The sequence below is a fragment of the Cantharellus anzutake genome (genome assembly GCF_015039405.1).
Source record: "Cantharellus anzutake strain C23 chromosome Unknown EI90scaffold_265, whole genome shotgun sequence".
NCBI classification, from domain to species: Eukaryota; Fungi; Basidiomycota; class Agaricomycetes; order Cantharellales; family Hydnaceae; genus Cantharellus; species Cantharellus anzutake.
The window spans coordinates 13,741-31,064 of NW_024067215.1; the positions used below are offsets into that span (position 1 = coordinate 13,741).

The following is a 17,324-nucleotide window of genomic DNA, read 5'->3' on the forward strand; positions in this document are numbered from 1 at the left end:
GTCACAGACGATCGTTAGTTCTCACCCGTGATAGTTTATTTCGCAAGGAGGCCTTACGAATTTTGTTTTGGTGAGGCATCCTAGGGCAGTTGTTTCTCGGCGAAGATCGCATTTTGCTCGACATCCGATTTACCCTCATATACTCGGTATTTGAGGGCAGTGGCATGTGGTTTCATTTCCCTATGCTTTCGGTCCAAGTCCTACACTACGGATTTGGCACTACGCAGGAAAAGAAACAGGGTTCCATGGAGTCCCTGTGGTGGAGATTTGGAATCCGCCGTCTAGCAAAGTTCTTGAAAATGTTTGCTCAGACCCGTACCCAATCTCACCTAGCTACTTGTCATTTATAATCAACATGGCGAAACAGAATCAACTCCAATTGCGAAAGCTCGCGTGGCAAAAGGAACCGTTGGGAACCAATGGCTCACATTGGAGGTCCGTTTCAGCGACGACCATTATAATTCCCGCCCAAGTAACTCGCCCACTTCCCTGATGTCTACTTTCACAATAGAATTGGAACTCGCCAATCGGGCTCTCTTTTCGCCTAAAGTAGCAAACAAAGTAATCAGGTAGACCTAGAACACCGCAACAGGAAACGTTGGGTTAGGGCACCGATGGGCTCGTGTCTTGGGTATATCCCAGGCAAGAGAATGTGGTTTGGTTTGTTTGTGATGCGGACGTGCGGCCAACCGTCATGTAGTGTATGTCCCACCTTATATCATAAGTTTTGCATGAGAGTGCGTAGAATCGCTAGCTCATGGTGCCTTCCAAGACTCTCCAACGCATCAGCGATACAGGAATATGACCATCGAAGATGATTTATATAGACGTCAGGGTATTGAGAATGAAGCTGATGATAGTAGGACCTCGACTCTTCGCCCACATTGAGTGCTTCTGTATAGTGCCCCAGCTGTGAAAACAAGCCGGATAGAACTCGCAACGACAAGGCTAAATCAGAGGAATATGAGGTCGGATGAGTAACGTGTAGCAAACGCCAAAGCGAAATGGATTCTTCCATGGAAGCCACGGCTGCGGTAGGGCGACCAAGGAAATCAAATGAGCAAGCGAGATTGTGGAGTGATCGAGCTAAATCTGGGGTGTATGACGTCGGGTGAACAGCAACCAGCTCACGCCAGAGCTTCACACATTCTTCGATCACCGGGAGCGCCTCGGAGTGATGGCCCAGATTGTCCAATGATACCTTAAGATTCTGGAGCGATCGAGCCAAACCTGGGGTATATGATGTCAGGTGAACAACAACGAGCTCGCGCCAGAGCTTCACGCTTTCTTCGATCACCGACAGCGCCTCGGAATGACGGCCCAGTTGGTGCAATGAAGAGTTAAGATTTAGGAGCGATCGAGCCAAATGCAGGGTGTAATATGATGTCGGGTGAATGGCAACAAGCTCGCGCCAGAGCCCCACACATTCTTCGATCACTGGGAGCGCTTCGGAATGACGTCCCAGATTGTCCAATGATTTATTAAGATTCCGGAGCGATCGAGCCAAATCTGGAGTATGGGACGTCGGGTGGACAGCAACGAGCTCGCGCCAGAGCTTCACACATTCATCGATCACTGGGAGCGCCTCGGAATGACGTCCCAGATTGTTCAATGAGTTGTTAAGATTCCGGAGCGATCGAGCGAAATCCAGGGTATATGATGTCGGATGAACAGCAACGAGCTTGCGCCAGAGCTTCACACATTCTTCGATCACTGGGAGCGCCTCAGAATGACGTCCCAGATTGTCCAATGAATTATTGAGAATCCGGAGCGATTGAGCCAAATCTGGGGTATATGATGTTGGGTGAACAGCAACGAGTTCGTGCCAGAGCTTCACACATTCTTCGATTCCCGGAAGCGCTTCGGAATGACGTCCCAGATTGGTGAGTGATGCACCAAGATTGAGGAGCGACCGGGCCAAATCTGGGGTGTATGATGTTGGGTCGACAGCGACAAGCTCGCGCCAGAGTTTCACACTTTCTTCAATCACGGGGAGCGCCTCGGAATGTCGTCCTAGTTCGCGCAATGATGCCCTAAGATTGCGGAGTGATCGAGCCAAATCTGGGGTGTAAGACTCTGAGTCTTTTGACACGAGACAACGGCAGAGTGTTACGGAGTCATTTGCCAACTCATATGCCTCCTGATATCTTGAAAAGAAGGCTACATTCGCTCTCGCTTTATCAAGCACTTGAATCAATGCGTGGATATCTTCCTCTGAAAAATGACCAACGCTCAACTGAATGTGAATGAGACTCATTAAGAATGGCTCATGAAGCTTGTTGATAACTCATACCTTGGCCCACTCGGGAAACAATGATAGACTAATGTACCTTTCCGTCCTTATGCAGACTTCAACCCAGCGCGTCATATGCTGATTCAGGAACATGAGAACCGATACACTGAGCTCCTCTGGTGGCTCCTGAACTTCGATGAGGTGATACACGATATACTGACATGAGTAACTGAGTTGTGCGGAAAGCGTCTCTTGAGGGATATGTGGCAGCTCATCCTTTTCAGCCAAATCTTCAATCAGCCCCAAACCTCCCACACAGCAAAGATCCTTATTCAAGATCTCAGTGAAACGCAGGGCCATCTTCGCATTCACCGTTGTCGTATCCACCACGTAATGATGATGGTTGGGTGATTCAGGCTCGATTTGGCCCATGAGAAAGTCACGGAAAGACTGGTGAATGATACGAATCGGCGTGTCGGAATACGGGTCCCACGAGAGGAGGGGAGTAAGCTCAGACAACGTGTCACGGACCGAAGACTTCAGCAACGGCAACAAAATTGAATCCCACGCTGAAATAGACAGTGGTTGTCGGGCGATTAGGACCGCTCCCATAACGATCGGGTAGTCATGGACAAAATCTTCATCCTTCCAGCTACACTTGTCCAGAATGCTTGTATACAGGGCATCCATCATTCCATCAGGAGAAGCCATTGATCGGTTTGTACCTACGATGAGCAGCCTGTCCAGTGTTCTCCTCGGATTCTTGCTGCTCAACTTCATATAACGGAAGACAACGCTAATCCAGATGAACAAGCCACCAGCTTTTTCCGATATCTTGTGAACTAGCGCATCTTCTTCAATGAATCCACTCAGACTAGGATGGGCATCCTTCAGACTACGCAGCTGTGCACGGATGTAAATGGTGCAGTCATGCTTGTTTGTATCATCCAAGAGATCCATTCCGAGACGTTCGATGGGGAAAGTAGGCGAGAGAAAACGATCGACAAGATCAAAATGTCTCGAGGTGGCAAAGAACTTGATGTTGGAAGGCAATCTCGGTGCCTCTTTCCGAAGTATATCGGCAAGGCATTCGAAGACTTGCGGCTCACACTCATCCAAAGCATCAACAATTACCACCACAGGACCACCGGAAGGCGATCCCCTCAGAAGGAGGGGTCCGGCCACAAGCTTCTCGAATTGCACTATGAAAGGTGCAGTCGCAAGGGTCGGGTCGTCCTTAAGAATGGATATGATGGAGGCGCAGTATGAGGGGTCACGCGTTGCTAGTGATCGAGCCATGCCGCTGAATAGGTGGTCAGGCCGCGACTGCTCGCCTGCTTTGAAGAAAAATGTCAACAACAATAGCCCTTCGCTCGCGCACTTCTCCGCGATCGAATGGGCAATCGACGTCTTGCCGGCACCAGCCACGGCCGTTAGTAGCATGACCCGCTTCGAGTCGTCCTCCATGTTGCGACACCAGGTCATGATATGGTCGATAAGAACTGTTCGGGTGCCCTCCAGGCATGCGTCGGCTGGGTTATGATGAGCGATAGTCGGATATCGTAATTCACCCAGAACTGAGTCGTTCCCTAAACGGCTTTGGTTATTTGCTATGTCTGTTAGTTTGGCGCCAGTCATTAGGCTGGTTCTCAGCTATATGACCCCGAATAGTCAGGATAGTAGAGGAACAACAACACAAGGAAGAGTTACTTGAAATGATGTCAAGGCCCTGTCGAGAACTTTCTTGAAGTCATCAATCCTTCCCGGATGTACTAAGTGTGATAGAAAGTTGGCAACACTGGACCGTTTCTTCATTTTCATGATGATTGGTGTAATTTCGGACACAATCTGTTTTAGCGCGCTGCGGAGTGTCATATAATCAGGATAGCCAACCGACCGAAAATCAAAAGCACGCACGCATCTAACTCCTTGACATTCTCTAGCCAAGGTCCTACCTCTTCTGCTGAGGTGTCATAAGATTCGGTGGCCGCCAGTACTTTCGCTGCAGCCTCAACCACATATTTCCCAAACTCCTTCCATTCTTTCTTATCTGACTTGAACTTCTGTGTGTTACGAGTGATAAGCCCTGGTTCCTGATTCATCGCAACCCATTGCTTACTTGGACCTCACTGAAGATGAAGAGCGCGCCACTAGAAGCGCTTTTGAGGGGAGGAAGAGCATCGGATGCAACATAGATGGCTGTGAGAATTGGGATGGCGATGTCACCTCCTCCTGTGAAGATGTGATTAATATCTCGTCTGAGAGCGTTCGCCTTTTCCTTGAGCGACATGGTTGATGGGGATGGATGGGTGTAGAGCAGAATCGATGCGGTGACAGTGAAGCAAATGTATGGCATTCCGATGCCTTTTGTGCCAATGGTTGGCTAGTCAACAATATATTGCCACCATTGTAAGGTTCCATTGTTGCTGGTGCTTTGTCCCATTGTGCCACTCAGAGATGTATATAAGCGCAATGTGTGAGCTGAGAGCACGATATTTAATGACACTGATATCGTGCTCAGTGTGTCCGGCTGCAATGCCGCGATTGTAACAATGTATACTGCACCGCCCAAGAGCATGTGGCCGCCATAAGGCACTGCAGCTTTCATTTGGTTCTTTATGGAAGGACACTGCGAGTCGATCTGTAGGACAGCCTGAGGTTTGCTGCTGATCTGCCCTTTGGAAGAAAGACTTGATCGCCTTGGTTGTGCAAGAGCGACAGGACAAGCATAACTTGATGGTTTCAACCACAACAAGCGGACAACCGATACATAGGGCTATAGAGGGGGGTTCTCAGGACATTCGAAGAGGGCCTTTGTATGGGAAACCTCAACGGGCGATGACTTATGTAAATCGGTGATGATCTAAGCAAGCAGAACCGGGGGAGTGCCCTAAAGGGGCGATGACCTAGGCGAGTGCATCCCAAACGGGAGCTGAAGTAAGCGTCTTCATCCAATGAGACCGCGCTCTTTATATATTGGTTGTTGTTCCATGATCTCGTGTTCTATTGTAATCGAACATGTGATGAAACCTCAATTTTCATGTTGCCCGAATTTATTGTTGTATTGCCTCTTAAAACCTTGCAGCTGCGCATTCCACAGGCCTCAACTTGCTTTGTCCATCTCAAACGAAACATCACCCCATGTTCTCTTGCCTTTCGGTTTTTTGTCCCCCACTTCCGCTTCATCTCCTCCCTCCATCACGAATGAAGCATTCAATCACGGACTTTTCCAACGATCAACGCCTGTTTAACGCTTCTGCGTCATATTGTCAACAGTTGAGTGCCTTCAGCGCATGTGCCAACACTCGGGCGAAATTCCTTTATATTGATGATTATATCCGATTCATTTTTAACTTCCTCCTGCTTTCCATGTAACGCTTTGGGTGTTGCAGACTCTAATCGATATCGTGCTGGTCCAAATGACCATTTCCTCGTCCGTGGTCTCTGTATCTAATCTCTGGAACGATCCAAATACATATCACTCAAAGAGCTTCAGCGAGGTTTCAGGCAGGGAGAGTAGCGGGTTCTGCCGCGTCAGGCGGCGTCTACCAGTTATTACATAATACGAGATGTAGCCCATCTCACGTGGGTGTGGGAACACAACATGGACTATCAATTCACTGATTGAGAGCTGTGATGCCGCGTCATAAGGTACCCGCGATACCAGTTCAAGACGATGATGAAGCCGATGAAACTTACGATGAGGTGGAGGAAGAGGAAGAGGGATCACATGCTGAAGAGGACGCAGAAGTGGATGAAGATCAAGACCAGGGTGAAGACGCCGAACAAGATGACGAGGACCTCGCAAACGAGAGCGAGCATGGCGAAGGCGAAGACGATCGAGAGGAGGGGGCTGATGTTGACGGTGTTGATGAAGAAGAAGCGCCTCGTCGTGGACCGACTATTGTGATTAAACGCAGAGGTCGGGGACGGGGTCTTAGTGGCACGTCGACACCGAGAGGAAGAGGACGTGGTAGAGGGCGTGGCAGAGGCAGAGGGCGTGGGAGGATTGGCCCTCCTTCTGGTCTTACTGTTGTTTTGAAAAACACACGCCCAACAACAAAAGCTGCCGATGATGACGATCCGGATCCAGACGTTGTTGGTGAGGACAGTGCTGCAGGAGATGATGATGGTGAGTCGGAGAAACTTTGCTTACTTGCTTCTACGTTTCTTCTTATGGCTCCTCAGTGCCCAATTTTCCCGTCGGAACATCATACCGAAAGGTCAAGGGAAAGTACTACATCTTCGAGGAGGATGAACTAATGACAGAAGACGACCCCAAAGGAGATACAAAAATCGATAAATTGGGGAATCTTTTAGGAGGCATGCTCCTTTGTCTCCTTACCTGCCTCAGCCATTCGCTAACTTAGTTCCGAACCCCAGGTCGCATTTTCAAAGCACCGGCATTCAAGAGCCCATGGCGGTCAAATCCCGAGAAACAGTACATGCTGTCTATCGACGCTGCCCGAACTTCTGGCTTCCGGGATTCATTGTACTACTTCAGACGGAATCCGACTGTTGTAAAACTCACCCTCTCCCAAGCCGAAAAAGAGCATCTCATTTCTCTTGGACGTTTGTCCAACAACCTTAAGTCCAGAAGTGTCACTATGATAGCTGTGCGAAGTGCATTCAAAGTGCATGGATCAAAAATGATTAAGGGCGAGTATGTATCCCTTACCTGCGGTAAATCCACTCATGATACCATACAGATGGACGCTGGGTTACTGACGACTACTACGAGGATGCTGCACGAGAGGACTGCACTGCCAAAGGCATCACTCCCGGGGATCCGGTTGGCGACCTGCCAGACCCTAACCTTTACCCAATGGGCGACATCAACCAACCTATTCGCACACATGCACAACAGTTCGCACAAGGTGCAGCGAATGCCAACACTCAAAACGCGTACGGCTCAACTGGTGTATATCGCACTGGTGGCCCGACAACACACTTCGGAGGGGCTGGTCTTGGACCTTTTGATGATCGATATTATTTGAGCCTCTCCGCTAACACGAGTATGGTGGGGGCGTCCACTTCGGGCCTGGGTACGACTGGGGGCGCCGCTAGGAGATCCACTCTCCTTCGTGAGGGAGTGGGTGAGGAGAACTGGATTTGGAAGGTGGCACTTATGGTACACGAGTCCAATGATCAATACGGCGCTCTTCGACGTTCGCGTCTTCGGGGAGCTGCCCTGAGTTTAGATCCTCCACCCCAGAGGGAAGATTCCTTTGGCGAAGCACAGCTTGCGGTCGTGGACGGTGGATTGGAGGAGACAATTCAAGCAGCTCGGGAGATTGATCATTTTGGGGAAACTGAAATGGTGGATGCTGATCCACAGATCGTTCAACATCTTGCGAGGAAACGTCAACGACTTGACGGGGAGAACGTTGGGCTTGGGATGTACGAGCCTCATACCGACATGTTCCTATGTGAGTTCGTTTCTTGTGTGTTTGAATCCCAGTCAGTTAAAAGCTCCCACTCAGACCGTGCAGATACGCAGCCCACAAAAGCTCGAATGGAGCAAGTAATAGGGGAACCATCAATATTAGGTGGAAGGCGTGTTGGTGGGCTTGCATGGGGAGTACTGAAAGTTGATGCAGTGATGGAAACTCCGACGTGATTCAGTACCTCACACTTGGACGTCGAGCAGTATCAGTAACTTTATTCCGTGATTAACTTATCAATCTTCGACCAAATAATGAAATATGCATGCATGTAAATGATGCAATTATCATAGCATAGATGCACACGAAAAAAATTACACAAGAACCGTCATCCTAAAACAGCCGCTCGCGAGAGAAACGAAAGGACTGGCTGTTCGACATGGAGCTTCGATGGCACACGGCAACGAATACATCGTCGCTTATGAGGTTCGGGCCAATTACGCATAAGCAAGTGGATGGACATGTTCACATTAGCGATGTGGTCATTGCAGGTGCTGGCTGGAACGAGGCTCTTCACGTTCTCGGATGGCAATTACTCTAAAGGTGGTTTAAGCATGTACGTCCTGTCCAAAGAAGCGGGCACACTCACTGGAACGAGCGCGCATCTTTCTTCTCTTACGGCGGAGCCTGCGAGATCTCTTTTTCTACGGAGGGAACGATTTGGTCTTGGATTAAGCAGAGAGCGAATGCACTTCGTCATACCTTCCACTTATCACGCATCTAGAAGAATGGAATATGTAAAGCTGCCGGGCTAAAGGAATGTCTGAAAGACTTACTGTCACTGGGGGTTCACAATGGATGCAGTAATCAGGAGCTAAAACCGGAAGCAAATTTGCTAGTTCTTATAGTCAAGTCTGGTGAAAATACGGAGTTTGCCATCCCAAAACATAATCGGCGCCTAAATTCCCTGATGTCGGATCTGCCCAAACGGATATGGCAAGCGTGCCTAAGAGCTGAGGATAGGGTGAGCAACACAACGCTTTAATGACGTTCGTAACATGCTAATCTTGTGGGGGTCGTCAGACACTTTCAACTAGGGACTTGCTCTCGCAAGTCAGTGAGAGTGAGGCACAATGTCTCCGTGCTATCAATGATCTCCTCTCAAAAGTAAGTTGGTAGAGATCCACGCAATTCATGGGTACTTATCAACAGGACAGAACTTGCTCGTTGTGGTGATGATGGAGGATGGTGAACCTGGGTATCGAGGAGTTGACCGGGCCACCGCTACAGCGTTCGTGTGTAGGCGCCTTTTCCACCAGGTTCATCAGTAACCGGGCACCACGTTGTTTTAACAGGAAAGCCAATATGCATCCTGATGAGTATCTCGTCTATTCGGCAATCGAGGCTCAAGGGAACATCGGTAAAGCCTCAGTCTTTTTTTTTACACGCCAGAGTAAATAACCGACCTTAGTTCCCGAAAAGGTGCATGGATAAGATATCTCAAAGCCAGGACAGGTTTAGCCGCCGTTGTCATCAATCGATGGCTAAAGAAGCTGGAGCAGAGTCAGCTCATTAAGCGTGTAACGAACGTGCAATACCCAACGCGCAAGACGTATATGTTGAAAGGTATCGAGCCTGCGATCGAGCTTACTGGCGGCCCATGGTACACTGATAATGCGTGGGACACTGCATATGTGGAGAACAATATGAAAGCCATACTTATGCACATCCAGGATCTAGTAAGTTCATGCTTACTCTGACGATTCTGTCTTTAACGATTGCACAACGTTACAGAGCCTTCCTCCACCAACCGAGGAATGCTCGAACATGATTTATCCGACAAGAATGTCAAAATCAATTTACCCAACTGCAGCTCAAATTACTCGGTGGCTAAAAAATGCCAAAATATCCGACACGGAACTCAGACAGGAACATGTTAAGATGCTTCTTGATGCGTTGGTGTATTCGGGGGAAATAGAGGCACTCCCGGCCCTTGGTACACATGGTTCATTTGAAGACGATGACGACCCTGAGTATGGCATGGATCTCTCGGATATGGAAAGCGGGTCACCTTCTAAACGCAAAGCATCCGGTAAACGGAAAAGTCGTAAGGATTCCCTAGATTCTGATGAGGACGAAATGATGTCGAACAGGATGAAACGCCAGAAAATAGGTAACTAGATTGAGTTGTTTATCGCTCTCAAGGAGGCTTATGAAATCCGTCCTGTAGGAAAAGCCAAGCTTGAGTACTCAGAAGAGGAAGAGGGACTTGGCGACGATGAACCCAAAACGAAAAAATCGGGCGAAAATGAAGAGTTTGACTGGAGTTTTGCAGATGTTTCGATCCCCAGTGCAGCAGCGCTGCCACTGAATGCATCCAACTCGGGTGTCGTTTACAGGGCCGTTCGTCGTAATACCACTATCGGAATTGGATGGACCCAGACTCCATGTGGGACGTGTCCTCATTTCGACTTTTGTGATGAGAGGGAGAAAGGAGGTGGAGTTGACCCTGGAATGTGCAGCTATCTCGGGGAGTGGTTTGACTTGGACGAGAATAGGCTGATGCCAATCGATCCGTAATATTCAACATGCGATTCACCCAATTCCGAATGTTTATACTTATAATTCTGCCTAGTCAAAGTGTTTAGTACCTCAGTCTCCAGCTTTGTCGATTTGCCTCCAAGTCGAAGTTGGTGGCGCCAAAGTACGTTATTGATATATGTACTTACCCGAATTTGGCAATTTGTGATTGTTCTCCGTTTTTGAGCTCTTGACTAAAATTAGTAAACGGGAGCCCTCGATGCTCCCACCATCTGCAATTACACGGCTCCGTGCTCTTCGATCCCAACTGTCACCAATAAGAAAGACTATTATGTCCGCCCCTGCAACGAGGTTCGCAGTGTCACCATTCCCAGAAAGGACTCCTCAATCTCGAACAATTCGTACCGCAGCATGTTTAATTATTGGGTAAATGGCTTGATTGTTGTACTTGGCTTGACAATTGGTGGGGCCTGCAGCGCTGACTATGATTTTGGGGATATACCCGACGGGATCTTTGGTGCTCGTCAACTAGAGACGAGATTTTGAATGGAAAGACTCAAGATACAAACTCACACTATTTCGCCAAATTTTGTTTTGGCCTTGGGATCGATCTGAAGCGTATCGAGGTCATAGCTGATGACGAAAAAGAGATGTTCGTATATTACTGCAGTTACAACGAGGCCACGCGACCGGCCTCTAGGCTTTCGCGTTAGAGACTGACCCCCGCTCATAACCTTCAGCATCGAAGCAAGTCGGCGGCTTGTGTCCCAATTCGACTTGGTCGTCACGTCTGGAGGCATCGGGCCAACGCATGATGGTATGAGTGTAATATTGGCTCTTCAGTACCCCCTTGTTGCTCTAAAACTATGACTTTTCCACTCATGGCTGCCCTTGGGACATTAAGACATCACCTATGAATCATTGGCCAAAGCCTTTGGACAGGAATTGAAGTATCACGAAGAAACTCAGCATCGAATGGGGGAGATGAGCAAACATCGATCGGATCTCGATAACCAAACCGAAGCGCAGAATATAGCTCGATTGCGAATGACTCTCTTCCCTGCTGACGCTGAAGTGTTATTCGTTGCTGAAGATTTATGGGTGGTAAGTCTATCCTCGTGCATGCCAAAAATGAGATTCAAGACAATGTGCATGGTTGAACTTACGTCTTAATAATTCCACTCCAATCCCCCTCCCCCCCACCGGGCATATACTCAGCCAGTCGTACGTCTAGAGAAGAAGCTCTGCATATTACCTGGCGTTCCTAGCATCTTCAAACGATTGCTCGAAGGACTCAAACCGTATGCTCTCTTACCTGACTCTGCTGATAAACTCTTCCGACTGCTTGTTCGCACGGAGTAAGTGTGTTTGTGGTTATTCTACCGTTATTTTTCCTTTATTCGGTGGCCGTCCCAACACATCGCCGCAAGGAACGCGCCGCCGCAGACACTAGTGTACTGGCGGTTAAGGCGATTTGTTGAGGAAGAGTCACACCGCTATGTGATCCTTGGACCCTTGTTGGAGCCCGCGCGCTGATGGGTGATTTTGATTCCTATTTTGAAATAGGATGGCTGAATCTCTTATCGCACCGTTCTTAACGGACTTGTCGATTCGTGTTAAGCCAGAAGGGATTCGAATTGGTTCATACCCTGAGTTTCGGAAGAACGTTACAGTCTCCCTCGTGGGGAAGGATGTTGAAAGGCTTAGGAGACTCGGAGAGGAGGTGAGTATCTCTCTAGCTCTGGGTTCTCGGACCACGTCTGACTTGTGTGTTTGTCTCGCAAATTTAACTCCTTCCCTCTCGCCATTTGGCTGGGCGATTTCCCTTCCTTGAACAGGTCGCCACAGAATTAAAAGGCGTTATCATTCAGTCTGAGGATTCCGAGGATTAACAATTGGATCTGGGTTGACAACTGCCTGGTCTATGTAAGTGTTGTCACAACCGCTTGGTATTCAGTAAACCGTTTAAATAAACCTGTACATTGAGTTCCTGACCGCCAAATCTTCTCTAGTAGATCAATGCATCCGCGGGGGGAACGGCACAACAAGTCTGCAGCACTGTTTACAAGTTGCCTTATGTATGCTAGTTGTTGTTGAGCCGCAACCGCCGCCAACACGACAATCTGTCTCCGCCATGTTTTCTTCATTGAGGCTTTTCGATGGTGGCGTCGTTCTTCAACCGGGTTGATCTGGCTGTGGGCCCTGACTGGCTGTGGATACTAAGGTACTTCTGTCGCCTGATCAGCTTGGAAGTTCTTTGCCGCCCCCATAAGTGTGTGATACAATGATTGTCATATTGTGATCATCGCGAAGTGCTCGCGCTAGCTAACCTTTGTTCTCGTTTTACGGTCCGTATGCCGTTGTGTGATGGTGATGATGAGAGGAAGAAGGGTTGCACAACCTCTCTTGGCAAGGGTTGGGCTTTTCGTCTAGATAAAGTACCGTGGAAATCATCCCACACAGACACATATTCAAACTGTTTCTTCTGTAACGGGAGTCGATGATCATCGGTTGTGGCAATCTCTCCTAATGTAGAAAAAGAAAAAGCTTACTGGTGACCGAGGAATTAAGACCCTAGCTAAGCCCTTAATACCAAGAGCCAGTCGAGATGAACCCAGTGTTCATTGACAAGCCAGCCAAACTGACAAGACACATAGAAGTGATGGAATCGTTGCATGCACGATGCGATGCATGCATAGCCGAGCAAGAAATGCATGGAAATGGTCATCTGCCCTGATCAGAGATCGTTGAATTACCTCAGCATGGATCTTCTTAACGTTGCTTTCTCAGCTGTTACCGCTTAGCTATAGGTCTCATTGATAACGCCTGCGATGGAGGCTTACGACGATTGGGCACCGATGAGAGAGCCAGAGAGCATGCGTACATTGTGCCACCCGATATAATGTTCCTGAGGTGACTCCTCCTTGCTCCTACAGGGCGCGTGAGAAATGCCGCTTTGAAAAAGGCCGTTCCTCGTCCGGCTGAATTACGTTGAAGCCCGTGCGTCGAAATCAATTCACGTCAAAAATGATACCATATATGTAATACCGCGGCTTTACCCAGCAAGTCGGTCGTGACCCGGCAAGGGCCGCTGCTGAGTCATCCAAACCGCTGCTTCGCCAAGTTCTTCAGCATCTCCATCGTCTGCTTATCCTTCTCACGTATCGCATTCCGACGTTCTTCAGAAGTCCCACCACCACCACCACTTCCACTTCCTCCCCTACGTTCATCCTGTGTGGCTTGCCATCTTGCTTCGGCGCGGGCACGAGCTGCGTCCCTTCTTGCGATCCTGTGAGTCCAAGATCAGAGAGTGCAAAGTGGGTCAACTGAATGAGCCGATCAGGGGAGGGGAGGGGGTTCGATAGTTTGAGGAGGCTTTTTTGTGATGATATCGAGTCACCATAAGGGGGAGGCGATATAACTCAAAAAGTCAAACCTGACACGAGAACTGGGGCACTGTGCGAATCGGAGCGCAAAAGTCCGAACCCCCAAGTTGATGACAGGAGTCCAGTTATGGAAAATGACGTGATAAAAAGTGTGGAGGAGTAAAAAAGGCGTGCTTTGACAGCAACATGGGTCGCCACTACCACGAGGCGATAGCGGGTGTAGCCAAGGTAGGAATGGTGGATCGAAAGCAGGTAGACCCTAAGCGGAAACATCGTACTCACGCGGCTTTGAAACTGTCAGCACTACCACTGCCCATGAGGACATCATCGCGCATATCAAACCCCGCACTGTCGTCGCCTCTTGCATCCCGAAAGGATCGGTCAGTTTCCCTCCTGGCTTTCTTGGCTTCCAATTGACCGTCCCGTCCTCGTAGTTCACCTTTAGCGGCACCTCCACCCATCAGCACAGCATCATCTAAACGCTCAGATTCTTCTTGACGGGCACGTTTTCGCGACATTTTGAAATGGAGTGTGGCAGACTCCGATTGCTCTTCAGCGAGGAGTTGGGCATCCGAACCTTGCGGCATGCTGGGGCCTATCAGCTTACGCCTGTTGGTGGAGATAGGAGAGCGAATTCCCGCGGTTGCATGCTCATGTGGAGTCGTCGAAGATGAGGCAGGCTTGCCGAAGGAAGTTTCACGAGAATTGGACGTATCCAAAGCAATCTGTTCGCGAACATTTTCCAGGGCTTTTTGATCAGCTTTGGAAGTTTTCGATGCAAAAGACCATCTGTAGGCGGTTTGAGAAGACGCTGGTGCAGGAGAGGTGCTGTTGTCGACCTGGTAGAGAGGTACTGAAAAATTCGGGGACGGGAATTAGATGTGTATGAATAGGCAACGTTGAAACCCAGTTCTTGGGTTCTCAGGAGTATTTCAGCCGTACGTTTAAGTTGGCCTCTGTTCCATCGCTAAAGAGGAGAAGTGGTTTGTAAGCACGCTATGACAATTTTTTTTTTCGACGGGAGGTTGTATTGCGAAAGGAAATGACTGGCCGGTTGGAAACACACCTTGACAAACTTGGCAAAATAGTACCGAGCTTGGTCACCAGACAGCTCGTCAAAGTACTGGTCCGACATTTCCAGTTCCGGGATAGCCAAACACATCAAAAAAACATGACCATGAGTTGTGCCTTACGCAGGGGGGTCAGAGAGGAATGCTTATCCTGACTTTATCCTTGTCCTGTCTGAGCCACAGACGAAAGTTGTCACTCTTGAGGAAATAATCATCTTCACTTATTTTCTCAATGCCATAGTCAGCTAGAACGATGTCACCCTGATGGTGATGGCGATGGTGCGATGAGGGTGAGCGAGATCGTGACCGACGGGCACCAGGCATGAGGAGGGGCGGTAATAAAAGGTGGCTGTGTTTGAGCACGGGCCGTTTGTATTTTTAGTTTCCGTATTAGGTTCGGTCTGTCTAAAGCGCCAACGGAATTAATATTCCTTTACCGCTGCGAATGGCAACCGCGACGAAGAAATCTAGGTTTAACGATTTTGACCAGATATGGATTCAAGATGACAGTGTCTCAATTCCTCCGCTTGCGCCTCGATTATCTACATGTTCCCCTCCCCCAACACGAGGCAGCGAAGAATTGCACATTTGGACAAGAACCGATTACGGTTGTGACCTGAATTCTCCAAAAGATCTTGCCTTTTCCGTTCCCAACAGAGAACACCCGTAATCAACTTGCGAGCTTCCGATGAAGACATTCTATCTGCTGATCTAATTCTAAAATTCGATTTGTCTTCTTTTTTTTTATGTTGGTATCAGTCGTTAAGTTGAAAGCTCGGAGGCGAACCCCTTGCTTTCAACTCTGGGTTGTTTGTTCCTCCGTGTGCTTTCCTCGTTCAGCGATGCATCCTCTCCTTGTCCTTCAGCGTGCTGCCTCTGGTGTGCCCGACCCTGCTGATGATGGCAAGACCCGATGGAACGACGACGAGGCGCGAACCCATCCCTCAATCACCGCCATCGCTTCGCTAGACAACCCGAATGTCCCTCTTTGTCCTCACCTTCCAGCATCAACCGCAGATAGGGGATCCTCCTCATCAACTGAAACTGTCACAGTCCCTGAGGTTGATTCATCTCCACCCATGCTCTCAGCGATGGCCGCGGGAGATTCCACTGCCGCTTCTTCCACCACTGCGTCCCCGATCACTGCTTCCAGCCTGTGTGATGACGCATTGCCTGGTTCTGAGCAGCTACCCTTGCCTGCGCATATCTTCGAAGAAGCACTCAAACACATCCAATCCGCGTCGCTCGATATTTCAAACAGCATCGCCTCATCGCCCCAAACGCCAACGACGCCACCGCCCTTGAATCATGTATCTGTAACTGATTTTCTTCTTGCTGGCTCCCCGTCGTCGCTCTCGGACTTGCAACAACACCTCGATCCATTGACAATCTCCAACCCAAAAGAGTCTCTTTCAATATTTCCGCCGTCGACTACTACTATTACGGAAGTGGAAGAAATTCAACAATCTCCGCCAACTGTATCCCCCACAGCATCTCCTTTATCTATCAATGCTTCTACCATTATTTATCATCAACTTGCACCTCCGGGTAAAAACGATCAAACGAAGCACGAATACAGCCGACCTCCTTGCGTTAGATGCAAAAAATCCAAGGTAAGTAAGCCTTCTCGAACCAAAAAAAAAAAATCCACCATTCCTTTTCATATTGCACTTCCTTTCCCTTTTACCCACTCCCTTCCCCCGCGCCATCTTGTTCAGCCGAACAGCGGTTGTCCCTGAATTCTAACCACTTGTTTCATGCGCTTCCGGTAGATCCACTGTACGTATTTACCTGGCACGACGAAATGCTTAAATTGCAAGCAAGGGAAGAGATGTTGCCTCCCCAGTGGCACACCTTAGTGCGTGTCCTCTTTTTACTCTATAAAAACAACTTTACTCTCTGTCTAATCCCCGTCTCATAATACCTTTTTTTTTCCTTCATTCAACTACGCCTAATAGTACTCGATTACCCCCACCCGACCCCAACACGACTACGAACGCAGACGACGAAACGACACCACGGCTGATGGCCGTGATGACCAGCGATCAACTGTCTCCCTACCTCTCCGATGCTTCCACACTTGTTATGACTTCGCCACCCCAGCAACTTGCCAATCCTTCCTTAGCATACAACCAGATTTATCATCCACCATCGCAGCCCCCACCGCAACAATCTCAACCTCGACCCCCACATTCGCATTCACATTCACATCACCAGGTGGCGCATCCTCAACACCAGCCGCAGCAACAACAACAGCAACAACAGCAACAATTCGAAGAAGACCCCGAAGTCCAACGTATGATTAATGAGCAATACTTCCCTCCGACCTTGATTGTGCGAGGCATCGTTTCCCCTGAAGAAGTCCAGCAGCTTTTCTCCATGTGGGTATACCCGAATCATTACCCTTGACCATTACATCTGATATGAACTGACTTTGAACCATTGGATTGACTGTTGCATCACCCACGTTCACCTACTCCAATCATTTGAAATTCGGCATCCATTCATGTTCGGCACGCACTGAATATATGGATAATGGGTCAATTGGTCGCTCTCTAACCGTTCTTGGGATCTGGATTCTGGACCCCCAACCCCTCCTTCATCACTCGGCGGAATGGATCTAACCCCCTGGTTGTAGATTCTATACTCATTTGAATCCCCATGCGGAGATCTTGGATCCGGATTATCACACTATCCCTTTGGTACTCTC

The 17,324-nt window shown here is 48.9% G+C and overlaps 1 protein-coding gene across 1 annotated transcript; it reads right to left on the reverse strand.

The window, feature by feature from the left end:
• Nucleotides 1–718: 718 nt before the first annotated feature.
• EI90DRAFT_2956079 (uncharacterized protein) lies at nt 719–3,676 on the reverse strand (the record flags this gene model as incomplete). The annotated part of the gene is made up of 2 exons (XM_039055437.1): nt 719–2,236; nt 2,294–3,676. 2 exons carry the CDS (start codon nt 3,674–3,676, stop codon nt 719–721), a joined length of 2,901 nt encoding a protein of 966 aa, XP_038907651.1.
• Nucleotides 3,677–17,324: the final 13,648 nt, after the last annotated feature.